This window comes from Microtus pennsylvanicus, chromosome 7 (genome assembly GCF_037038515.1).
Source record: "Microtus pennsylvanicus isolate mMicPen1 chromosome 7, mMicPen1.hap1, whole genome shotgun sequence".
NCBI classification, from domain to species: domain Eukaryota; kingdom Metazoa; phylum Chordata; class Mammalia; order Rodentia; family Cricetidae; genus Microtus; species Microtus pennsylvanicus.
In genome coordinates, this window is record NC_134585.1 from 25,423,191 (window position 1) to 25,449,845 (window position 26,655).

Below are 26,655 nucleotides of genomic sequence, written 5' to 3' on the forward strand. Positions count from 1 at the left end.
AAAATTACTACACTGACAAGATTTATCGAGGTTCTACAGTATATTTTCTCATGACTTCAAAGACTTCTGATACATACAAATGTTTAACCACATTGATCATATTCATACGTATTCCTCAAGTATATATTCCTTTATGATTCTAAAGATTATTGCAACTTAAAAAGGCATCATTACAGTGACTGCATTCAAAGGGTTTCTCTGTAGTATGTGTTCTGTTATGACTTTGAAGATTCTTGTGACATGTAAAAGCTTTACGACACTGATTATATTAATAGGGGTTCTCTGCACTATGTGTTTTTTTTTTTTTTGCTCTGGAAGACTATTGTGATATGAAAAGGCTTTACCACACTGATACATTAATAGGGTTTCTCTGAACTATGTGTTTTCTTTATATGCTTATGAAGACCACTGTAATACAAAAAGGCTTTACAACACTGACTACATTCAAAGGGTTTTTCTCCACAATGTGTTCTGTTATGATTTTTAAGATAACTGTGATGTGTAAAAGCTTTACCACACTGATTACATTCATAGGGTTTCTCTCCAGTATGTATTCTTTTATGTTCTTGAAGACTGCTGGGCTGTGTAAAAGCTTTACCGCACTGATTGCATTCATAGGGTTTCTCTCCAGTATGTGTTCTTTTATGTTCTTGAAGACTACTGTGAAATGTAAAAGCTTTACCACACTGACTACATTCATAGGGTTTCTCTGAACTATGTATTTTCTTTATATGCGTCTGAAGACCACTGTGATACAAAAAGGCTTTACCACACTGATTACATTCGAAGGGTTTTTCTTTAGTATGTTTTCTGTTATGACTTTGAAGAAGACAGTTATATGTAAAAGCTTTACCACACTGATTACATTCATAGGGTTTCTCTCCAGTGTGTATTCTTTTATGATGTTGAAGACTACTGCATCGTGTAAAAGCTTTACCGCACTGATTGCATTCATAGGGTTTCTCTCCAGTATGTATTCTTTTATGTTCTTGAAGACTACTGTGAAATGTAAAAGCTTTACCACACTGACTACATTCATAGGGTTTCTCTGAACTATGTGTTTTCTTTATATGCTTCTGAAGACCACTGTGATACAAAAAGGCTTTACCACACTGACTACACTCAAAGGGTTTTTCTCCACAATGTGTTCTGTTATGATTTTTAAGATAACTGTGACGTGTAAAAGCTTTACCACACTGATTACACTCATAGGGTTTCTCTCCAGTATGTATTCTTTTATGTTCATGAAGACCACTGGGCTGTGTAAAAGCTTTACCACAATGACTACATTCATAGGGTTTCTCTCCAGTATGTATTCTTTTATGTTGTCGAAGACCCCTGGGACGTGTAAAAGCTTTACCACACTGATTACATTCATAGGGTTTCTCTCCAGTATGTATTCTTTTGTGTTCTTGAAGACCGCTGGGCTGTGTAAAAGCTTTACCGCACTGATTGCATTCATAGGGTTTCTCTCCAGTATGTGTTTTGTAATGTCTTTGAAGACAACTGGGACGTGTAAAAGCTTTACCACACTGATTACATTCATAGGGTTTCTCTCCAGTATGTATTCTTTTATGTTCATGAAGACCAGTGGGCTGTGTAAAAGCTTTACCACAATGACTACATTCATAGGGTTTCTCTCCAGTATGTATTCTTTTATGTTGTCGAAGACCCCTGGGACGTGTAAAAGCTTTACCACACTGATTACATTCATAGCGTTTCTCTCCAGTATGTATTCTTTTGTGTTCTTGAAGACCGCTGGGCTGTGTAAAAGCTTTACCACACTGACTACATTCATAGGGTTTCTCTGAACTATGTGTTTTCTTTATATGCCTATGAAGACCACTGTAATACAAAAAGGCTTTACCACACTGACTACATTCAAAGGGTTTCTCTCCAGTATGTGTTCTTTTATGTTGTTGAAGACTACTGGGAAATGTAAAAGCTTTACCACATTGACTACATTCATAGGGTTTCTCTCCAGTATGATTTCTTATATGCCTCTGAAGATAACTGTGATACAAAAAGGCTTTACCACACTGATTACATTCGAAGGGTTTTTCTCCACTATGTGCTCTGTTATGATTTTTAAGATAACTGTGATGTGTAAAAGCTTTACCACACTGATTACATTCATAGGGTTTCTCTCCAGTATGTATTCTTTTATGTTCTTGAAGACCACTGGGCTGTGTAAAAGCTTTACCACAATGACTACATTCATAGGGTTTCTCTCCAGTATGTATTCTTTTATGTTGTCGAAGACCCCTGGGATGTGTAAAAGCTTTACCACACTGATTACATTCATAGTGTTTTTCTTTAGTATGTGTTTTGTTATGACTTTGAAGAAGACAGTTATATGTAAAAGCTTTACCACACTGATTACATCCATAGGGTTTCTCTCCAGTATGCGTTCTTTTATGTATTTGTAGTCGAGTCGCACATGCAATGGCTTCATCATGTTGAATACGTTCACACGCTTTCTCTTCTATAAAACTTCTTTCATATCTTTCAAAGTGACTGTTATAGAAAGAGTTTAACTCATTAATATATTCAGAAGGTGTCTTTGCACATATAAGAGCATTAAAACATTCATTACACTTAAAATCCTTATGTCTGTATGAATTTATTTTAGCATTTAGTCTATCTTTTTATGTACAGAACGTTCCTCTTGCCTGTACACCTCCACCCCAGATGAGGGCATCAGATCTCAATAGCAATGGTGTGGGACACCACGTGATTTCTGTGAGTTGAACTCAGGACATCAGTGCTCTTAGCTTCTAAGACATGGTCTATGTTTGAAGAGAAATCAGAACTTAAGCTTTTATCATGTCATGTAATCTCATGTTTTCCCTTTACTAAAGTTGGTGTGCATCTTTGAAGATGCCTTTGATGGTAAGAGCCTTTATTACATAGTTTACTTTTGAAACATCTTATATTTGTATGAGGTTTTTCACAAATGTAAAGAGAACTGGCAAAAGTCAGAGAATCAAAAAACTTATATACAAGAGTGCGAGTCATACTACATTTGCGAAGTGACTCATGACACACAGAGGTGGCTACAACACCTAGTCCTCACCTAGCAAACAGTACTTTCCTAACGGACATGAGGTGTATGGCTGTTTGAGAATTTAATAACCATCAATACACTTTAAGCTTGTTTATGTATATCGCTGCATTTCTTTTAATAATCCAGGGCACAATTACCTTTTCTCAGATACACACTTAAATAATCTTGCTTATTCAAGTTACCTTCCAAGTCCTCTACACCTTTGAGAATGCTTTTCAATATTTTGATCCTCCCAAGTGCATCCTAAAAATAATATCAGAAAATATGTGATATGTGATTGGAAATTGTGCAAACTTTAAGTTATTATCTTCAATGAACCTTAGCACCATGAATGATTTATTGACCATACTCTTTTTCTTTCTCAATCCACATTACAGAAGACCCTCAATAACCAGGAAACACTTGTCCCCTTATGTTAAAACGTGAGTAAATTTCACCATCTTACCAATAGCGGTGAGGTTCATGAAGGTCTCCAGCATCACATCCTTGTAGAGATTCTTCTGGGAAGGGTCCAGCAAAGCCCACTCTTCCGGGGTGAAGTTCACATGCACATCATCATAGGTCACTGCATTCTTATATATCCCATACATGTGGAAAACAAAAGGTGTGATACCATCAACATTGTAAATGCATAGAGTATGATCTTCTAATTCTGGTGCTTCTCGTATTTATTTCATGAGAAGAAATTTATTTTGCCATCGCCACATCACTACAGAATGAAACTGAATAGGAAGTTCACCCCTGTCATTTCTTCAACCTTTAAACAAGATTCATCTTGCAAAAGAAATGCTGTCCGCAGTAAACATCAGAGAAACTGTTTGACCTATTACTAAAAACAAAATATAATAGGCTATAACAGGTATTGATTCATGCCTTTAATACCAGCGCTTAGAAGGCAGAAGCAGGTCTATCTTTCTTTCTATGTGTTAGATTGATATTTTGAAGGCAGACAAAGTCTAAATATGTATTTTTGTCAAACACAGATGCCTGTAACAGAACTGAAGTGAAATCACATTAAGAATCCATGACCTGTAATGTTGCATCTTTTTTGTATACTGGACCAATAGACATCAAATGTTCACCCAAATGTTGAGTCTACATTGTAATGGCCTATGCCATGCTTGGAACAGAGTTCCAGCAGATTCAGAATGAAGTTGTTTCCTTGGACAAAGGATCTCTTTCTCTATTCATAACATAAATTCAAGGTATTGAGGATGCCTTCCTAGGGATCCTATTCTGAGGTTGAGCCTTCTCTTCAATGGTGCTAAACACCTTGAAATGTCCTTTCTCTGTTTCATCATACAACTGCCTTCTGTAACAACCAAGTGCTGATTATCTCTACAAAACAGAAGTGTAAGTCTGCTATAGTTATAGGGTGTATAATAAACAATTTGTTTTCTGATGGATATAGGTGAAGCCTTGTAAAGTTTTTTTGAGCCTCTAAGTTTATGACCTATATGTTAAGAACCAGTACACTAAAATGATATAAATGTATAAATACATAAATTTGTTCTTAATAAAAATAAGATAACATTCTATTGCGTGTGAGCATTTTGTTTTATTTTATTTTTTTAATCAAGCTATATAATTTTCTCCCCTTCTCAAACTCCCATGGTCCCCAAGCTACCAACTTTTGCAGGAGATCTTTTCTTTTCTAATTGTTATGTCGATAAGATCCATGTGTGTCTCTCTTAGGCTCCTTCTTGTTGTCTAGGTTTTCTGGGATTGTAGGTTGTTTTTATAATTGATTTTTATTGAGCCCTACAGTTTTCTCTGTTCCACTTCCTACCTCTTCCCTCTACTTCAACAGTCTCCCAAGTTTCCCAAGATCCCAATTTATTCAGGAGATCTTTTCTTTTTCTACTACCCATGTAGATTACATCTATGTACATGTCTCTTAGGGTCCTCATTGTTGTCTAGGTTCTCTGAGGTTGTGATTTATGGTCTGGTTTTCTTTATTTTATGTTTAAAAAACACTTATGAGTGAGTTCATGTCATAATTGTCTCTCTGGGTAGGGCTACCTCACTCATAATCATGTTTTCTAGCTCTACCCATTTTTCTGCCAAATTCAAGACGTCATTATTTTTTTCTGCTGTGTAGTACTCCATTGTGTAAATATACCACATTTTCCTCATCCATTCTTCAGCTGAGGGACATCGTTCCAGGTTCTGTCTATAACAAACAATCAAACAATGTTGTTATGATATAGTTGAGCACATGTCTTTGTGGCACGATTGAGCAGTAATACCTCTTTTAGGTATTTATTCAAAAATGTTTTTTTTTTTGTATTTAAAAGCCAATTAGGCGTTAGTATATATGATATTTTATAATAAAATTCATAGTGACTGGGAAAGGTTGTAAAATAGAAACAATAGAGTTTAGAGCAGTAATAGATTAAAATGAAATCTAAATAATTCTGCCACAATGGACTTGTTAAAAAGTATTGTAAGAGTACTTAGGTAAACTCAATTTGAAAAAGAGGAGGAAATTTCCTTATTGAAAAAAAGCCCATAACATTGTCTGTGTGACTGTATGACTTTGTCCCATGTAAAATTTTAGTTGCTAAGTTGCTGTAAGCTGACAAAGAGTGACAGCCAATGGCCTGTGTCTCAAACCTCTCAGCAGACTTAACTGTGTCACCCAGGATTGCACACATCTGCATGGGAGAGTCAGCTACTTGGAATCTAATACTCAGTGGTTAAAGGTACTATCCCAATATTATAAGTCCATCAATAATATCTGTCATGATTCACATGGAAGGATTTAATACATGCTGGGAAATTACACAGACAGTCACTTGCCATGCCCCATCATGACCTTCTCTATGATCTAGAGCTCTGTGATCTAGGTATTGCCTAGTCTGTTCTTCAGTGCCCTGTACACAGGACACTGCCCTTCCTCTTCTGGTCTGAAGGGGGAGTCACACTCTACATGCAAATCCTCTTTTTTTTTTTTGTTTTGTTTCTGCAATAGACAGCCCATGATGTGACTTCAACTGGTAATTTGAGAACTCTGTGGTGTGGCAATGGTGTAATCCCAAAATTTTGGATGGTTAGTCAGGGGGATAGCAAGGACAATGCCCTGTGGGTCTACAACAGGGTTCAAATCTATCTTAGTGAACACTGAAGACCTTAACACATAACTGCTTTTCAAATAGGTTTAACATGAAGTGGTTCAAGAATTAATATATTTTATGGCACATTGGAACTTAATGATGATTGTGACCATATAATGGACCATTGACAGTGTACCGGAAGCCTGATCTTTGGTATGGAGAAGGGATGGCTTTGGTCCACTTAAGCAATTTTTTTCTTTTCTTATGGGAATGTCGATTAATGGCTGATGAATACTGGTGAACAATCTTTTACAGTTTTTAATTTTCAAATTTATTAGATTTAAAAATAACTGATCCAAGTTACTATTCGCTCCACTCCTCCCATTCCCTCTATGCACCCGCCTACCCAACCCCCATCCAATCCTCAGAGAGGCTAAGGCATATTGCCTAGTGGAAAGTTCCAAGGCCTTCCCTACTGAATATTGGCTGTGCAAGGTATACATCCCAAGACAATAGGACCCCCCAAATCCAATACATAAGTAGAGATAAGTCCTGGGGCCACTGCCAGTGGCTCCTCAGTCTGCCCTAGCAACTGTCAACCACATTCAGAGGGACTAGTTTCGTCCTATGTCTCCTCCCTCCTTGTTCCTCTGGAGTTGGTGAGCTCCCATCAGCTCATGCAAGATGTTTTAGTGGGTGAACCCATCATGGTCTTGACCTTGTTGTTCATATTCTCATCTTTTCACTCTTCAAATGGACTTTGGGTGCTAAGTCCACAGCTTCGATGTGGGTCTCTGCCTCTGCCTCCATAGGTTGCTAGATAAAAACTCTATAGGGGATATTTACGTTTTATCTTAATAATCTCTAACAGGCGTGGTTCTCATTCTACTTATCTTTAGTGTATTTTGGAGGCAGTACTCCCTTAGCTAAATTCTACTTTATGTGACTTAATGCCTCTTTAAGATATGGTAGATCCTGATATATGATCAATTCTGTCACCCACAATTCTAATCTTCTGTAATTGTTTAACAATAGAAAGCTACTCTATACAGGGGGTATCATTTACAAACTCCAAACAATCACAACAATCAAATCCTGATGGATCATAAAGCTAAATGTTCAATTTTACTAGTGCAGAAATTCTGGAAGAGACTAGAGAGACCTGGCTTCTCTTTGGCAAATCTTCGTTCCATAATGAAAGACCCTCAGAGAGGACCTTTCCTCCAATGAAGTCCCCAGAACCAGGACACTCCGAGTCCAGACTACAGGATGCAATTAGCCAGAGGTTTATTGAGTAAACACAGGTACTTGCGGGCAGCAAAGTCTTTAGGAGGATTTGCTGGCCTGCAGACTGGGGGGAGGTCTTTTTATAGGAAAGAGGGCAGCAGAAGCAGATTACAGAAGCAGATGCATGGTTAGTGGTCGGTTGGAATGGGGCAAGGGGCATAGGTGGTTTTTCCTTTCCCAGCACAGATGTATGGCAACACATATCCTGTTCCTCTTTTGGTTTTTCCTTTCCCAGCACAGATGTATGGCCACTGACATCCTGTTGTATAGACGTCATATCTCATAGATACCCTGCTTTACAGATTGTCCTATTTTATAGATATCCTGCTTTGCAGCCAGGGGCCCTGACCTCACTCTGCACTTACATTTGTTCGTCAAAAGCCTTGTCAAGCTGGGATCTTTCATAGGGGGAATTGTTTCTTTTGTGAACTGCTGATATTCTAAGTTTGGCACATGTGCTGACTATAGGCATCCTGTTTCCCTAAGCAAACGGGATGTTCTCATGAGAGCCGGCTAGCTGCAGGTCCTGAGAGGGTCCTGAGGGTCTCAAGCAAACAGGATGTTCTCATGGGAGCAGGCCAGCTGCGGGTTCTGGGGGGGGGGTGTCCAGAGGGTCTTTCATTCCCCCTTTTCCTTTTTCATGGATTTAATCATAAATTCATGAGTTTAAAAACCTCTACGTCATTCTGCTTTAATATCTGATATTGCTGGGAGAGTACCATGGTTTGGATAACTGAAAGCCTGTCTCTTATAAATTGCACCAGGCGATTTAAAATGCAAGGGCCGATTGTAAAGATAAGAAGTAAAATAAGTAGGGGCCCAGCTATAGTGGAAATTAAGGTTTTTAACCATGGCGATTTATTAAACCATCCTTTAAATTATCCTTGTTGTGATTTAAACAGCTTTTGTCTCTGCTTTAATCTTTTTCTAAGTTTGGTCATAGATCTTCTAACCAATCCAGTATGTTCAGCAGAAAAGTAACATTTTTCCCTGAGTGTAGCACAAAGACTCCCTTTCTTTAAAAACATGAGATTCAGGCCCCTCCTGTTATGGAGCACCACCTCTGAAAGATTTGCTCAGACAATAGCCACATGAAAACTAGTACAACTGATGGGACAAAATAACTCATACTTTACAGAGCAGTATTGGGAGAAGATAGTAAAACATCTCTAGGGTGTGCAGAATAGTTCTTAGTCTATTGACTACAAAGAGCTTAACTCAGCCCTAAGAAACACATGGATGCCTTCTCATAAAAGGCAAGTTCAGTATTATAAAGACAAATCTCCTTTGCTGTAGACACCGGGAGTGTTGATCCTCAACTCCAGAGAATGTGCCGGAAAGGTCAGTTTCGGTCCAGCTGGCACCACATGGCATTTACAGGTTTCCATTGCATCCTGTAGCATCAGCTTTATTCAAATGTACAGGGTTGTGTCCCTTGTGAGAACTTTAACAAACAATGAGAGAAAATGCAATACAGGATGACAAATGTTCAAAATAAACAAAAAGCCCTAAAACCAGAGGACAGCCAATGAGGACATAAATATCTTTTTTTGAGACTGACCTTACCCAGGCTTTACATTAGTAAGTACAGCATTAAAAAAGTTTTAACATTTCATTAACATTAATTTCATCATATACTAAATTATATCTGTTTATCATTTTATAACCCCACAGATTAAAGCAAGATTTTTCTGTAGAAAAACAAAACCTGTCAAGAGGTAAGGAGGCTTTAGGTGTGTTTGCTTTTCTCTGCAGTTATCTGCACAAAACAGTCTGATCTGGAAAAATCTCAAACTGTACAAAATAATTCCTGTCAATAGGTCCCAGACACACAGAGGAGGAACAGAACAGAATTGCCTTTTGCTTCTGCTGTCTGATATTGTGCTTTAAAAGACACTAAAAAATGAGAAGAGCCCTGTGGGTTTCTGACTCTAGGAAAGAAGAGCCTTAAAGGTGATGTAAGCCCACCTTATAGCAGATGTGCCTGCCCTGTGCAAGCCTTGAGCTCAGGATTCCATCACCAGGGTCAGCCATTGTCAGCGGATACATGAGCAGCAGCTAACTAGCCAGGCAACAGAACTAGTGGCAGCGATTGCCGGGGTGTTTTGACCCCAGAACAGGACAGGAGGGAGGGAGGTCTGTCCAGTCATTTTTGCTGATCTCCAGGGCCAATTATGTCAATTTGGTTTTTTTTTTTTTTTTTTTTTTTTAGAATTTTATTTATCCTATCTATCTGACCTGAGCTTTGGGGTTGGTAAGCACAATTTCCAATTGATCCCCAATGTCTTGGCCACACCCTAACTTACCTGGGCAACAAAGGCAGGTCTATTATCGGACATGATTATCTTGGCCATCCCAAACCTCAGCTTGATTTCTTTATGATCTTTTTAGCCATTACATTGGGTGTCTCAGTCTTGGTCAATGTATGATGGCTATCTTCTTTGGCAAATGTGTGGCCTCCTGGAGGCTCAAAATTTCCGCAGATGTCAACAGTCCTTTTTGTCTGTATATTGCTTCGTGTATATAGGTGAGGGCAAAAGCATACCTGCTGTTAGTATAGACATTCCCTCTGCCATCTGTAGAGCTTGTATCAAAGCCACAAGTTCAGCTTTCTGGTCAGGCCGCCATCCCTGAAGGGAAGCTACTGGCCCAGATCATTTGCTTCCTGTCCACCAATGCTGCCCCCGCCTTCCAGTTACCTTCAGTCTTGTGTACCTGCTCAGCTCGGACCACCAGCCCTGTGCCCCAGGCAAGCTTCGCCCTCATTTTCGGCTCTGCCTGGCACAGCTTAGGCTGCCATTTTGCCAGCTGCCTATCCTTTTTGCAGATGCTGGTAGGATCCATAGTCCATCGATGTCAGCCCAGCACAGGAGCAGTAGTCTGGCACAGGAGGGCACCTGTGGTAGCATTGTGATTGCTGTATCACAGTCTGACATGGGTGAGGGGAGCAAGACTGTAGAGTGAGCAGTCAGGGCTCATGCAGGCTTTAGAGCAAGCACAGCACCAAGGCAGTTGCTAGGAGGTGAGGATTTCTTCAGCGGTGATGGCAGGGAGAGGTGGTCATCCTGGTGAGGAGGGCGTGGTAGAGGCAGAGGCAGACAAGCAGCCTGCATCTCCTGCAGCACTGAGAACAGCAGCAAAAGCAAAAGTCCCCCGTTTGGGCAACAAAAGGCCTTGATCATACACTCAGAAGTGACCAGGGAGGAACGAGTCATTTATTTGTAGTTCGTAAGGTGTCCAGTTTGTATTTTTAATTTTTTTCAATGATTGTTTTAACATAGAGTACTCAGTTCTTGTGACCCTCTTCATTTGTCTTTGATCTTCTGTTTCCCAGGCTCCTTATCTGTCCGAGTCCTGTCTTTCTTTTGCTTCCCGCCTCTCTCTCTTTCGCTTCCCTTTTTCTCTCCCTCGTTTTTAACATTTTTTTTCTGTCTCTTTAAATTTTATTAGGTATAATCTTGTAACCTATCTACTTGCTGTAACTTTTTTCTTATATCTGATGTTGCCTGTCCTATGTAGGCTATCTGCTGACCTTCAGAGGTTGGGTAAAATGCCTGTAAACTTTTATTAATCATTTAAGGAGCATAGATTTTAACTGGTCCCTGGAGAACCTCTCTTATGTTGGCCGAATTAGTGGGGTGCCTTGCAGCCCCCCCCCGAGATTTGCCGTGAGCCCAGCATTTTGACTGTCAGTTTCTCCCTTTAAGAATTAATTAGACATTATCATGTAGAAGAATGAAGATAGATCCATATTTATCTCTATGCACAAAACTGAAATCCAAACAAATCAAAGGCCTTAACATAAAACCAACAATATTGAACTTTATAGAAGGGAAAAAAAGTTTAAAATTCATTTTTAAACACAGCCTCAGTGGCATAGACATTGAGAGAAACAATCAATAAATAAGATTTTTAGACTGAGACGCTTTTTGTATAGCAAAGGATATAATCAACGGAACATAATATCAGCCTGTAGAATGGGGAGGTATCATGAAACATATAAGGAACTTAGGAACTTAATCCTCATAAAAACAAATATTTTAGTACAATTACGTCACAGACCAAAACTGTAAATTCTCAACAAATGAACTTGAAATGACTGAAAGATATTTAAAATTTGCTTAAATATAACATCCTTAATCATCAGGGAAATGCAAATTAAACAATTCTGAGATTTTATCTTATTCCTGTAAAACTGACCAAGATTAAAAATATCATTTGACAATTTACGCTTACAGCTACTTTGAACATTAGCATGGTGGATTTTCAGAATTAGATAACATATTACCTTAAAACTTAGCGACATCCTTTATATTATCATAGACAGAATCTGAAAACAACCCAAAATGCACCTTTTTTATATTAATAATAAATGAGAATCTTCGCCATTTTTTTTTAAATAACCATAAACATTATAAAGAGTCAAAAGGGCCATTTTAACTCAACCTTATCATTCAGTAACACCCCTTTTGCCATTGTGGTGGGATGAGAGGCTTTAGCAGATCTTTGCCATGTGGGGCAACTCGGGGTCCCCACCTTATCACAAGCATTGTGAGCAGACAAGTGTTAAATTCAGATCTAAACATGGGCTGGCTTAGAAGCTCAGCTGGGCTGTTCATATGGCTCCGGCCCTGGGCCAGGGCTTTTACAGCAATAGTTCTTGAAGACAGTGTAGTCCTGCACCCATCTAAACAGAGCTGGGAATTCACTTTCCTCTGGACACACTGCATAGTAAGAAATATAGAAACCAACAATCTGTAGTTTTTTATAAGTACATTATTTTAAAGTGACTCAATTTAATTTTCCCAATTTTTAAACCAGAGGCGTTTACCCTGGATGCAGCACATGATGACTGGAACAGAGCATCCCCAGAAGAGAGATGCTGTCGGGGCTGGTAGGCCCTTTTAATGTCAGCTTACTCCATTACCTGCCATTTCTGAATCCACATTCGCCATTTACCAACAGCCACAGGGATATTTACTTGTAATCTCTTGCCTTACTGCCAAAATAAAAAGGTCCAGGAAGCCACAGATCTTTGGCACAAGGCTTTGCATGGCATTTGTAGAGGGGAGGCTGCCATTCAGTCCCTAGCACTTTATTTTCCAAGGAAAATGAGCCTCCCCCACAGGGAACCCCACTGGGGATCCTCCCAGGACCTGGCTCCAGCCTCAGCTCTGTCCACAGTGAGCTCCTAGCTGTACAACACAAGCTTCCCCCATCCCCACCTCAGTACTCACAGCAACCTAGCAGCTTTTCTCTGAATGGGATTCCAGAGGCCCCAGGAGGCATTCCCTCCAGGGAACTCCTCAGGTCAGGATTGGTCGGCCATCTGGAAGCCTCAACTCAGTTCCTCGGGGATGCCACATCGGCCACCATGGAGGCTCCTCTTTAGCCCTCACACTGCCAGTAGCAGCTGGGAAGACCTTTGCATTGGCTATGGGGGAGGGAACACCCTGGACTGTCTAAGGCAGCCCTCCTCCCCCAGTCCTCCCGCGCGGTGCTGGTGGACTTCAGGTCAGAAAGGGAGGACGTCACTTTCAGCACAGGGATTTCAGGGGGGCAAGCATTCCCTTCTCGTGGATGTTCCGACCCCAGTCTCTACCTGATGAAGCAGGGAGAGCTAATTGTGAGCAGAGGTGGGCAGGATTACATGGCCCAACTAGTCATCAGCTGGGCTATTCCCGAGCAGCGCGTCTAAGGGAGCTAAAGCCTTTGTTTGGTTTTGACACAGCTAAGAGAGCTCTCCCATCAGTGAGCTCCCCTGTGGAGTGGGGTGTGGCAGAGGCTCAGTGTCACCCCAGGACCTGGCACTGAGGGGAGAGTTATGCTCCCTGGGCTCCAGTGATGATGCTAAGGAGTTCAAGCGTCTCTGCATAGGCGCCCATAGCAGAGGCTCCTCGCCTGGGCAACTGTAGCTGGAGCCCGAGGCGAATCCTCCCGGGACCTGCCTTTTTGCCCATGGTAACAGCTAAGGCGGCCACTGCTGGACTGCGCCCTGATGAGAAGTTTGCTCAGAGCTGGAGCTGGTTGCCCCGCCTAGGCCTGGCTCAAGGCTGTGCCACAGGAGATCAGCAGCCCTGCTCCCTCCCCTATCGCAACAGCAAGCGGGGCAGTTCAGCGGCACAGCCTCAGCAAGGCACAGTCTAGAGAAGTGAAGGAGGGGCAGACTGTCAGTGTTCCTTTTGGATTTTCACAGAGTTAGGGTCAAAGAGATGGATACTTACTGCCCCATGGTACCAGATTTAGACTCGAGTACAAACAGATATACAAAACAAAGAACATATTAAGCACAAAAATACATGGACAATACAGATGCGCCGGCGCGGTTTCAGCTAATGCTGAAGGCAAAACTTCAAATGGAGGCAGTGGGGGTCCGGATTCCCCTCCTCCAATCAAAACCACGCATCCTTCTGATACTGGCCAAGCCCTGAAAAATCGGGTACCAAATTCCCTGGAACATCTTCCAGGGCTGCGAGGGAAAGTCCAGGCCCGTCAGCCTCTTTCCTTCTCGCCAAATTCGGAGCACTCAGATCTACAAAGTTTAGTAGAAACGGACAGAGACAAACACAAAGACTAACGAATCGGTGCTGGCCAGCTTACCTCCCAGTGGTGAGCTGGTAGCTCCTGGGTGGAGGTCTTCAATTCCCGGCCAATGAACCAAATAAAAGACCCTCAGAGAGGACCTTTCCTCCAATGAAGTCCCCAGAACCAGGACACTCCGAGTCCAGACCACAGGATGCAATTAGCCAGAGGTTTATTGAGTAAACACAGGTACCTGCTGGCGGCAAAGTCTTTAGGAGGACTTGCTGGCCTGCAGACTGGGGGGAGGTCTTTTTATAGGAAAGAGGGCAGCAGAAGCAGATTACAGAAGCAGATGCATGGTTAGTGGTCGGTTGGAATGAGACAAGGGGCATAGGTGGTTTTTCCTTTCCCAGCACAGATGTATGGCAACACATATCCTGTTCCTCTTTTGGTTTTTCCTTTCCCAGCACAGATGTATGGCCACTGACATCCTGTTGTATAGACGTCATATCTCATAGATACCCTGCTTTACAGATTGTCCTATTTTATAGATATCCTGCTTTGCAGCCAGGGGCCCTGACCTCACTCTGCGCTTACATTTGTTCGTCAAAAGCCTTGTCAAGCTGGGATCTTTCATAGGAGGAATTGTTTCTTTTGTGAACTGCTGATATTCTAAGTTTGGCACATGTGCTCACTATAGGCATCCTGTTTCCCTAAGCAAACGGGATGTTCTCATGAGAGCCGGCTAGCTGCAGGTCCTGAGAGGGTCCTGAGGGTCTCAAGCAAACAGGATGTTCTCATGGGAGCAGGCCAGCTGCGGGTTCTGGGGGGGCGGGTATCCAGAGGGTCTTTCAATAGTACAATACAAACACTACAGGCACAAACATTTCACAGTAAACTCAACAAGAAGCGCTTTTCTAAACACGATCCCACTCCCAGTGCTCTCCATGGATAAATTATTCAGACTGCTGTTTTAGCACAGGGAATTAAAGGACCACATAGATACCATGGAGAACCAAGCAGAAACATGCCAAACTCAGCAAGTGCCCACTAGCTCCCACCCAAACAAGAGAGGACCCAGCACATGGGTTCCGGTATTTCAGCCAGCTGCTCCACCAGTCTGGGGACAGTGGCGCATTACTCACCATGGCCTGCCACTTTTCCTTCTCCGAGGACAGCTGCCCATATCTCACCATGGCCTGGCTGCAGAGCTCAGCCATGCTCTCTGCACAAGGATCCCACAGTGCAGCAGAATTTGGCCGAACTTCTGAATTGCACATGAGAGCACAGGAGCCTGGAAACCAGAAGAACCCTCCCATCTGAGTGGCACGTCGGCGGAAGGCTCTGATTGGCTATTTTTGCCGGAGTGACATTCATAGTGAGCAGAAGGAACTAGCACAATGGTTCTTAGGTGGAGCTTCCTTTCTAAGCACACCCCTATCTCAGAGTTCCTGGAAGATTTGAGCCAAATTCCACAAGTCTCTTGTTAATGTTAACCTGTGGTTTCTGTACTGAAAGGAAGTATTCAAATTCAGAAAGAGGCTATTCAAGCAATGCTGCACTGATCAAACACATGGTAACTCGAGATTATAATAAAATCAAGTCTAGAGTGGCATTCCCTGTAATATGTTGCGTTTTCAGGACCTGAAGCAAACCCTTCTTCACTAAAGGCCATGGTGCAGGACATTACTAGAGCTTCCAAGCATATTCTTGGTTTCAAAGGAGGTTTATTTTCCCTCGATATAGCAGGGTCTCAGAGAAACATCACGAGGCCCATGCAGGTTGCTGTTTTTGGAGAAGCCTTGTTGCTCAAGTGTCATCTAGAAATAATTCATTTTCATTTGACATTTAGGTATAAAATTAATTTGGAGATATTTGTGGAGGTTGAGTACTGCGTCTCACAATCTGGGTGGAACTCCTATGCTGATCTGTAATGTATAAGAGCAGAACTGCTGGTATAAAGGAGTTACCAACCCTTAGAAAATATTAAATGGCACAAGATAGGATTCACCTGAGGGAGGGCTGCCTCTAAAACATCCCAAAGGCTAGTAGTATGACAAGCAGGCCTGAATACGATCAGGATGCTTGTGTGTAATTATTCATATTTTGTATCTACTCTCAATGGGCATTTTTCCATGGTAAAAACAGCGAATGGAATGCATATCGACTGAGAGGATAGACAGACCCTCTGAGTAAAGATCTTCCTATAGTAAGCTGCAGAATCCTAGTTTTAAAAGGGATTTCTTAGCTGTGTTGTACTGGATGCTGGACACATCCAGTTAATGAGTTTTTGGTAATCATATGCTGGTGCTTGCTATCCCTGCATACTCCCATAGAAATCCAAAAGGATAGTTAGAGCAGCAATGCTCTGTACTGTATGTGTTTGCTCTAAGGTTTACTTGAGCACATTGTGCTTAGGAAATATGAATTCATTGCATTATGTCATACACAGTTTCTATTCAGCATTCTGGTACTTAACTGTTGCTAACCATTATTTGAAGACCAACAAGTCGTACATTCCTATTACTGGAAAGTTATGTAAGTGGAAGTCACTGGATTAAGGTACATCAAGGATGATATTTAGAGACCATACATTCTATTAAGATTCACACATTCAGATAGCAAGTATTTCCAGGACAGGCTTTTGCAGGCCAAATGAAAATTTATTGTGTTACCTCTGGCTTTTGAAATATTAAACAGTAGTTAATGGTAACAAAATGGTGAAAACAGATATTTTGGGTGTTTCAAAATCATTCTCGGAGGATATTCTATTATGCTTAGTGTGACTAACACAAAAAATATTTATCCCTTTTTCCTTGAGGTTCAATAAGGATCAAGAGGCCGGGGATGACGGGCGTTAGTCACTTGTCTTATTCAAGGAGGAAGTAGAGACCCCACGCAATGAATTGAAATAGTTTTCAATCTACAGCAAGGAGAGTCAATGTGGAAAAAGATTTTGTGTTGGTGTCAAACAAACCCACTGTACATATAGCTGCGCCTTTGACTCATCCTAACATTGATGGACAACTGTGAAAAGATGGGATAGAAGAGTCTGAGTTTCCCCTTTAACCCAAGTGGCCCATGTGGACTAGCTGCTCAATTTGTCTTGAGAACATAGAAAGGAAAATGAATTTTGGCCATCTGCATGATCTTCAGCTCTCAGGATGAATGCTTAAACAAAGACTGAACCAATGAATTGGTCACAACCCAAAGGATTGCACTCCACAAACATTAGACGTGAATCTACATGAGGTATTTAGACAACCCACCACAGTAATACTTTTGCCTCCACACAACGATATTTCCCAGATGTGAGACATCATACTTTGCCTCAATAAGCATGAACTCAGAAGAAGGTATAAGTGTTATTTAGGAAGAAAAAACTGGGAGGGTAGGACAGAAAAAGGAAGAGAAACATAGACAGTGTAAGAGACAGAGAGGAGAGAGGGTGACAGAGAGTTAGGAGAAAAGAGGAAGAGAAAGGAGAGAGGCCCAGATTTGCCTCTTCAGAAGAAATGCAGGCAGAGACAAAGGTGTCCAAGGTAAGCTTGCCCCAGTGAGAAGAAAGAGACTGGAAATGGGTGGAGCTTGTCTCCTAAAGGGACAGGGTACTGACAAGGAATGTTGATTTCTCAAAAAATTAGGAAACAACCTACTTCAAGATCTAGCAATTCCATTTTGGGGCATATACCTAAGGGATGCTCAATTATACCACAAGGATGTGTGTTCATAGCAGCATTATTTTTCATAGCCAGATCCTAGAAAAAATAGCTAAATGCCTGTCAGCCAAAGAATGGAGAAGGAAAATGAGGTACATTTACAGTTGAGTTCTATTCAGCAGAAAAAACAATGATGTCTTGAAATTTGTGGGTAAATGGATGGATCTAGGAAATATCATGTTGAGTGAGGTACCCCAGGGCCAGAAAGACAAATATAATATGTACTCACTCATGAGTGGCTTTTAGACATAGAGCAAAGTTAAACCACCCTGCAATTTACAATGCAAGAGAACACAGACAACAAACAAGGCCACAAGAGAGACATACATGGATCTAATATACTTGGAAAATAGAAAATATCAAGATCTCAGGCTGGAGAGATGGCTCAGAGGTTAAGAGCACTGACTGCTCTTCCAAAGGTCCTGAGTTCAATATCCAGCAACCACATGGTGCCTCACAACCATCTCTAATGAGATCTGATGCCCTCTTCTGCCCTACAGGTGTTCATGCAGGCAAAACTCAGTAATGTAAAATAAAGAAAACATTAAAAAAAAAATCACCAGTAAATTGTGAATATGCCTATCATGCGAGAGGGTAGAAAATGAGGGTATAGAAAGGGAAGAGAGCAGAGAAAAATATATAGACAAATGAAAATAATTAAAAACATGAAGTGACAAATGGAAAAGTAATGGGGATATGAATTTGAAAATGGAACACTAAATAGGGTATGCAAATCTATAGCACATCAAGCTATGTTGTGAGATATAGAGTTAATTGCTGAGTATCTTACTTCATTATATATCAACCAAAGAATATCTGGCTTTGAATATGCACATGATATATTTATTGTTTCTTTATTAACTTCCTTATTTACTTAGTGTATTTAGTTAATAGATTCTCTAGTATAAAGTATTTTAACATTAATTAGATCAAAGCATGTTATATCACATGTACAGAAAAGGCAAAAATACACATCCATAAAAGCTTACAGCTGGATTAGATAATTAATATAATGGAAGAGCATTTGGAAATCTAAAATGGTTACATCATTTTTTAAAAAAAATCTGTAGGGCTTTCCTTCATATGAGTTTGCATGTACAAACAAAAAAACATAAAAAGGCTTAGACAGATTGCTGATTTTGATAGAATATTTTTACCAGATACAATAGCAATGTGTAACTTAACAATGAATGTAGGCCGAATATGTTGCCAAATCTTTTATATTTAGATTCCCTTTGATATTGGTTTTGCATGTCCTCAAATAGTACTGTAATGAGAACAGGCTTTAACTCACTGATTATATACTAAAAGTTTATTCTTATAGAAAAACTACCATGAAATAGAAAAAAATTACTTCACTGACAAGACTTATCGAGGTTCTACAGTATATTTTCTCATGACTTCAAAGACTTCTGATACATACAAATGTTTAACCATTGATCATACTCATACGTATTCCTCAAGTATATATTCCTTTATGATTCTAAAGATTATTGCAACTTAAAAAGGCATCATTACAGTGACTGCATTCAAAGGGTTTCTCTGCAGTATGTGGTCTGTTATGACTTTGAAGATTCCTGTGACATGTAAAAGCTTTACGACACTGATACATTAAAAGGGTTTCTCTGAACTATGTGTTTTCTTTATATGCCTCTGAAGACCACTGTAATACAAAAAGGCTTTACCACACTGACTACATTCAAAGGGTTTTTCTCCACAATGTGTTCTGTTATGATTTTTAAGATAACTGTGATGTGTAAAAGCTTTACCACACTGATTACATTCATAAGGTTTCTCTCCAGTATGTATTCTTTTATGTTTTTGAAGACCACTGGGATGTGTAAAAGCTTTACCACACTGACTACATTCATAGGGTTTTTCTTTAGTATGTTTTCTGTTATGACTTTGAAGAAGACAGTTATATGTAAAAGCTTTACCACACTGATTACATTCATAGGGTTTCTCTCCAGTGTGTATTATTTTATGATGTTGAAGACTACTGCATCGTGTAAAAGCTTTACCGCACTGATTGCATTCATAGGGTTTCTCTCCAGTATGTGTTCTTTTATGTTCTTGAAGACTACTGTGAAATGTAAAAGCTTTACCACACTGACTACATTCATAGGGTTTCTCTGAACTATGTGTTTTCTTTATATGCCTATGAAGACCACTGTAATACAAAAAGGCTTTACCACACTGACTACACTCAAAGGGTTTTTCTCCACAATGTGTTCTGTTGTGATTTTTAAGATAACTGTGATGTGTAAAAGCTTTACCACACTGATTACATTCATAGGGTTTCTCTCCAGTATGTATTCTTTTATGTTCTTGAAGACCACTGGGCTGTGTAAAAGCTTTACCACACTGACTACATTCATAGGGTTTTTCTTTAGTATGTTTTCTGTTATGACTTTGAAGTAGATAGTTATATGTAAAAGCTTTATGACACTGATTACATTCATAGGGTTTCTCTCCAGTGTGTATTCTTTTATGTTGTTGAAGACTACTGCATCGTGTAAAAGCTTTACCGCACTGATTGCATTCATAGGGTTTCTCTCCAGTATGTGTTCTTTTATGTTCTTGAAGACTACTGGGAAATGTAAAAGCTTTACCACACTGATTACATTCATAGGGTTTCTCTGAACTATGTGTTTTCTTTATATGCCTATGAAGACCACTGTAATACAAAAAGGCTTTACCACACTGACTACATTCAAAGGGTTTCTCTCCAGTATGTGTTCTTTTATGTTCTTGAAGAGTACTGGGAAATGTAAAAGCTTTACCACATTGACTACATTCATAGGGTTTCTCTCCAGTATGATTTCTTATATGCCTCTGAAGACCACTGTGATACAAAAAGGCTTTACCACACTGATTACATTCGAAGGGTTTTTCTCCACTATGTGCTCTGTTATGATTTTTAAGATAACTGTGATGTGTAAAAGCTTTACCACACTGATTACATTCATAGGGTTTCTCTCCAGTATGTATTCTTTTATGTTCTTGAAGACTATTGGGACGTGTAAAAGCTTTACCACAATGACTACATTCATAGGGTTTCTCTCCAGTATGTATTCTTTTATGTTGTCGAAGACCACTGGGACGTGTGAAAGCTTTACCACACTGATTACATTCATAGTGTTTTTCTTTAGTATGTTTTCTGTTTTGACTTTGAAGAAGACAGTTATATGTAAAAGCTTTACCACACTGATTACATCCATAGGGATTCTCTCCAGTATGCGTTCTTTTATGCATTTGTAGTCGAGTCGCACATGCAATGGCTTCATCATGTTGAATACGTTCACACGCTTTCTCTTCTATAAAACTTCTTTCATATCTTTCAAAGTGACTGTTATAGAAAGAGTTTAACTCATTAATATATTCAGAAGGTGTCTTTGCACATATAAGAGCATTAAAATATTCATGACACTTTAAATCCTTATATCTGTATAAATTACTTTTAGAACGTTCCTCTTGCCTGTACACCTCCACCCCAGATGAGGGCATCAGATCTCAATAGCAATGGTTGTGGGACACCACGTGATTTCTGTGAGTTGAACTCAGGACATCAGTGCTCTTAGCTTCTAAGACATGGTCTATGTTTGAAGAGAAATCAGAACTTAAGCTTTTATCATGTCATGTAATGTCATGTTTTCCCTTTATTAAAGTTGGTGTGCATCTTTGAAGATGCCTTTGATGGTAAGAGCCGTTATTACATAGTTTACTTTTGGAACATCTTATATTTGTATGAGGTTTTTCACAAATGTAAAGAGAACTGGCAAAAGTCAGAGAATCAAAAAACTTATATACAAGAGTGCGAGTCATACTACATTTGCGAAGTGACTCATGACACACAGAGGTGGCTACAACACCTAGTCCTCACCTAGCAAACAGTACTTTCCTAACGGACATTGAGGTGTATGGCTGTTTGAGAATTTAATAACCATCAATACACTTTAAGCTTGTTTTTTTATATTGCTGCATTTCTTTTTATAATCCAGGGCACATTTAGCTTTTCTCAGACACACACTTAAATAATCTTGTTTATTCACGTTACCTTCCATGTCCTTTAGAACTTTGAGAATGCTCTTCAATATTTTGATCTTCCCAAGCGCATCCTAAAAATAATATCAGAAAATATGTGATATGTGATTGGAAATTGTGCAAACTTTAAGTTATTATCTTCAATGAACCTAAGCACCATGAATATTTATTGACCATACTCTTTCTCTTTCTCAATCCACATTACAGAAGACCCTCAATAACCAGGAAACACTTGTCCCCTTATGTTAAAACGTGAGTAAATTTCACCATCTTACCAATAGCGGTGAGGTTCATGAAGGTCTCCAGCATCACATCCTTGTAGAGATTCTTCTGGGAAAGGTCCAGCAAAGCCCACTCTTCCGGGGTGAAGTTCACATGCACATCATCATAGGTCACTGCATTCTTATATATCCCATACATGTGGAAAACAAAAGGTGTGATACCATCAACATTGTAAATGCATAGAGTATGATCTTCTAATTCTGGTGCTTCTCGTATTTATTTCATGAGAAGAAATTTATTTTGCCATCGCCACATCACTACAGAATGAAACTGAATAGGAAGTTCACCCCTGTCATTTCTTCAACCTTTAAACAAGATTCATCTTGCAAAAGAAATGCTGTCCGCAGTAAACATCAGAGAAACTGTTTGACCTATTGCTAAAAATAAAATATAATAGGCATTGACTCATGCCTTTAATACCAGCGCTTAGAAGGCAGAAGCAGGTCTATCTTTCTTTCTATGTGTTAGATTGATATTTTGAATGCAGACAAGGTCTAAATATGTATTTTTGTCAAACACAGATGCCTGTAATAGAACTGAAGTGAAATAACATACTAAGAATCCATGATCTGTAACGTTGCATCTTTTTTGTATACTGGACCAATAGACATCAAATGTTCACCCAAATGTTGAGTCTACATTGTAATGGCCCATGCCATGCTTGGAACAGAGTTGCAGCAGATTCAGAATGAAGTTGTTTCCTTGGACAAAGGATCTCTTTCTCTATTCGTAACATAAATTCAAGGTATCGAGGATGCCTTCCTAGGCATCCTATTCTGAGGTTGAGCCTTCTCTTCAATGGTGCTAAACACCTTGAAATGTCCTTTCTCTGTTTCATCATACAACTGCCTTCTGTAACAACCAAGTGCTGATTGTCTCTACAAAACAGAAGTGTAAGTCTGCTATAGTTATAGGGTGTATAATAAACAATTTGTTTTCTGATGGACATAGGTGAAGCCTTGTAAAGTTTTTTTGAGCCTCTAAGTTTATGACCTATATGTTAAGAACCAGTACACTAAAATGATATAAATGTATAAATACATAAATTTGTTCTTAATAAAAATAAGATAACATTCTATTGCGTGTGAGCATTTTGTTTTATTTTATTTTTTTAATCAAGCTATATAATTTTCTCCCCTTCTCAAACTCCCATGGTCCCCAAGCTACCAACTTTTGCAGGAGATCTTTTCTTTTCTAATTGTTATGTCGATAAGATCCATGTGTGTCTCTCTTAGGCTCCTTCTTGTTGTCTAGGTTTTCTGGGATTGTAGGTTGTTTTTATAATTGATTTTTATTGAGCCCTACAGTTTTCTCTGTTCCACTTCCTGCCTCTAACCTCCCCTTCAACAGTCTCCCAAGTTTCCCAAGATCCCAATTTATTCAGGAGATCTTTTCTTTTTCTACTACTCATGTAGATTACATCTATGTACATGTCTCTTAGGGTCCTCATTGTTGTCTAGGTTCTCTGAGGCTGTGATTTGTGGTCTGGTTTTCTTTATTTTATGTTTAAAAAACACTTATGAGTGAGTTCATGTCATAATTGTCTCTCTGGGTAGGGCTACCTCACTCATAATCATGTTTTCTAGTTCTATCCATTTTTGTGCCAAATTAAAGACGTCATTATTTTTTTCTGCTGTGTAGTACTCCATTGTGTAAATATACCACATTTTCCTCATCCATTCTTCAGCTGAGGGACATCGTTCCAGGTTCTGTCTATAACAATCAAACAATATTGCTATGATATAGTGAGCACATGTCTATGTGGCACGATTGAGCAGTAATACCTCTTTTAGGTATTTATTCAAAAATGTTTTTTCTTCTTTGTATTTAAAAGCCAATTAGGTGTGAGTATATATGATATTTTATAATAAAATTCATAGTGACTGGGAAAGGTTGTAAAATAGAAACAATATAGTTTAGAGCAGTAATAGATTAAAATGAAATTTAAATAATTCTGCCACAATGGACTTGTTAAAAAGTTAAAAAGTATTGTAAGAGCACTTAGGTAAACTAAATTTGAAAAAGAGGAGGAAATTTCCTTATTGAAAAAAAGCCCATAACATTGTCTGTGTGACTGTATGACTTTGTCCCATGTAAAATTTTAGTTGCTGAGTTGCTGTAAGCTGACAAAGAGTGACAGCCAATGGCCTGTGTCTCAAACCTCTCAGCAGACTTAACTGTGTCACCCAGGATTGCACACATCTGCATGGGAGAATCAGCTACTTGGAATCTAATACTCAGTGGTTAAAGGTACTATCCCAATAATATAAGCCCATCAATAATATCTGTCATTATTCACATGGAAGAATTTAATACATGCTGGGAAATTACACAGACAGTCACTTGCCATGCCCCATCATGACCTTCTCTATGATCTAGAGCTCTGTGATCTAGGTATTGCCTAGTCTGTTCTTCAGTGCCCTGTACACAGGACACTGCCCTTCCTCTTCTGGTCTGAAGGGGGAGTCACACTCTACATGCAAATCCTCTTTTTTTTTTTTTTTTTTTTTTTGTTTCTGCAATGGACAGCCCATGATGTGACTTCAACTGGTAATTTGAGAACTCTGTGGTGTGGCAATGGTGTAATCCCAAAATTTAGGATGGTTAGTCAGGGGGATAGCAAGGACAATGCCCTGTGGGTCTACAACAGGGTTCAAATCTATCTTAGTGAACACTGAAGACCTTAACACATAACTGCTTTTCAAATAGGTTTAACATGAAGTGGTTCAAAAATTAATATATTTTACGGCACATTGGAACTTGATGATTGTAACCATATAATGGCCCGTTGACAGCGTACTTGAAGCCTGATCTTTGGTATGGAGAAGGGATGAATTTTTTTCTTTTCTTATGGGAATGTCGATTAATGGCTGATTAATGCTGGTGAACAATCTTACAGTTTTTAATTTTCAAATTTATTAGATTTAAAAATAACTGATCCAAGTTACTATTCGCTCCACTCCTCCCATTCCCTCTATGCACCCGCCCACCCAACCCCCATCTAATCCTCAGAGAGGCTAAGGCATATTGCCTAGTGGAAAGTTCCAAGGCCTTCGCTACTGAATATTGGCTGTGCAAGGTATACATCCCAAGACAATAGGACCCCCCAAATCCAATACATAAGTAGAGATAAGTCCTGGGGCCACTGCCAGTGGCTCCTCAGTCTGCCCTAGCAACTGTCAACCACATTCAGAGGGACTAGTTTCGTCCTATGTCTCCTCCCTCCCTGTTCCTCTGGAGTTGGTGAGCTCCCATCAGCTCATGCAAGATGTTTTAGTGGGTGAACCCATCATGGTCTTGACCTTGTTGTTCATATTCTCATCTTTTCACTCTTCAAATGGACTTTGGGTGCTAAGTCCACAGCTTCGATGTGGGTCTCTGCCTCTGCCTCCATAGGTTGCTAGATAAAAACTCTATAGGGGATATTTACGTTTTATCTTAATAATCTCTAACAGGCGTGGTTCTCATTCTACTTATCTTTAGTGTATTTTGGAGGCAGTACTCCCTTAGCTAAATTCTACTTTATGTGACTTAATGCCTCTTTAAGATTTGGTAGATCCTGATATATGATCAATTCTGTCACCCACAATTCTAATCTTCTGTAATTGTTTAACAATAGAAAGCTACTCTATACAGGGGGTGTCATTTACAAACTCCAAACAATCACAACAATCAAATCCTGATGGATCATGAAGCTAAATGTTCAATTTTACTAGTGCAGAAATTCTGGAAGAGACTAGAGAGACCTGGCTTCTCTTTGGCAAATCTTCGTTCCATAGTACAATACAAACACTACAGGCACCAACATTTCACAGTAAACTCAACAAGAAGCGCTTTTCTAAACACGATCCAAGTCCCAGTGCTCTCCGGGGATGCAGACCACAGAGTTAAATTATTCAGAGACTGCTCTTTTAACGCAGGGAATTACAACGATCACATAGATACCATGGAGAACCAAGCAGAAACATGCCAAACTCAGCGAGTGCCCACTAGCTCCCACCCAAACAAGGAAGGACCCAGCACATGGGTTCCGGTATTTCAGCCAGCTGCTCCACCAGTCTGGGGACAGTGGCGCATTACTCACCATGGCCTGCCACTTTTTCTTCTCCGAGGACAGCTGCCCATATCTCACCATGGCCTGGCTGCAGAGCTCAGACATGCTCTCTGCACAAGGATTCCACAGTGCAGCAGAATTTGGCCGAACTTCGGAATTGCACAAGAGAGCACGGCATCCCGGAAACCGGAAAAACCCTCCCTTCCGAGTGGCAGGTCGACGGAAGGCTCTGATTGGCTATTTTTGCCGGAGTGACATTCTTAGTGAGCTGAAGGAACACAGCACAATGATTCTTAGGTGGAGCTTCCTTTCTAAGCACACCCCTATCTCAGAGTTCCTGGAAGATTTGAGCCAAATTCCACAAGTCTCTTGTTAATGTTAACCTGTGGTTTCTGTACTCAAAGGAAGTATTCAAATTCAGAAGGAGGCTATTCAAGCAATGCTGCACTGATCAAACACATGGTAACTCGAGATTATAATAAAATCAAGTCTAGAGTGGCATTCCCTGTAATATGTTGCGTTTTCAGGACCTGAAGCAAACCCTTCTTCACTAAAGGCCATGGTGCAGGACATTACTAGAGCTTCCAAGCATATTCTTGGTTTCAAAGGAGATCTATTTTCCCT

The 26,655-nt window shown here is 39.9% G+C and overlaps 2 protein-coding genes across 2 annotated transcripts; both read right to left on the reverse strand.

Moving 5' to 3' along the window:
- Positions 1–969: 969 nt before the first annotated feature.
- LOC142854535 (uncharacterized) lies at positions 970–15,273 on the reverse strand. Its single transcript, XM_075980248.1, is given in 5 exon segments — positions 970–1,232; positions 1,234–2,517; positions 3,250–3,310; positions 3,513–3,639; positions 15,078–15,273. Coding segments are annotated over 5 exon segments (1,812 nt in total). The 5' UTR covers positions 15,252–15,273; the 3' UTR covers positions 970–1,066.
- A 1,305-nt stretch (positions 15,274–16,578) lies between these two features.
- LOC142854539 (uncharacterized) lies at positions 16,579–26,230 on the reverse strand. Its single transcript, XM_075980253.1, has 4 exons — positions 26,062–26,230; positions 21,971–22,097; positions 21,709–21,769; positions 16,579–21,000 (listed from the first exon to the last, which is right to left on the reverse strand). The coding sequence occupies exons 1-4, from the start codon at positions 26,134–26,136 to the stop codon at positions 19,263–19,265; spliced, it is 2,001 nt and encodes a 666-aa protein (XP_075836368.1). The 5' UTR covers positions 26,137–26,230; the 3' UTR covers positions 16,579–19,262.
- Between the last annotated feature and the right edge of the window lie 425 nt (positions 26,231–26,655).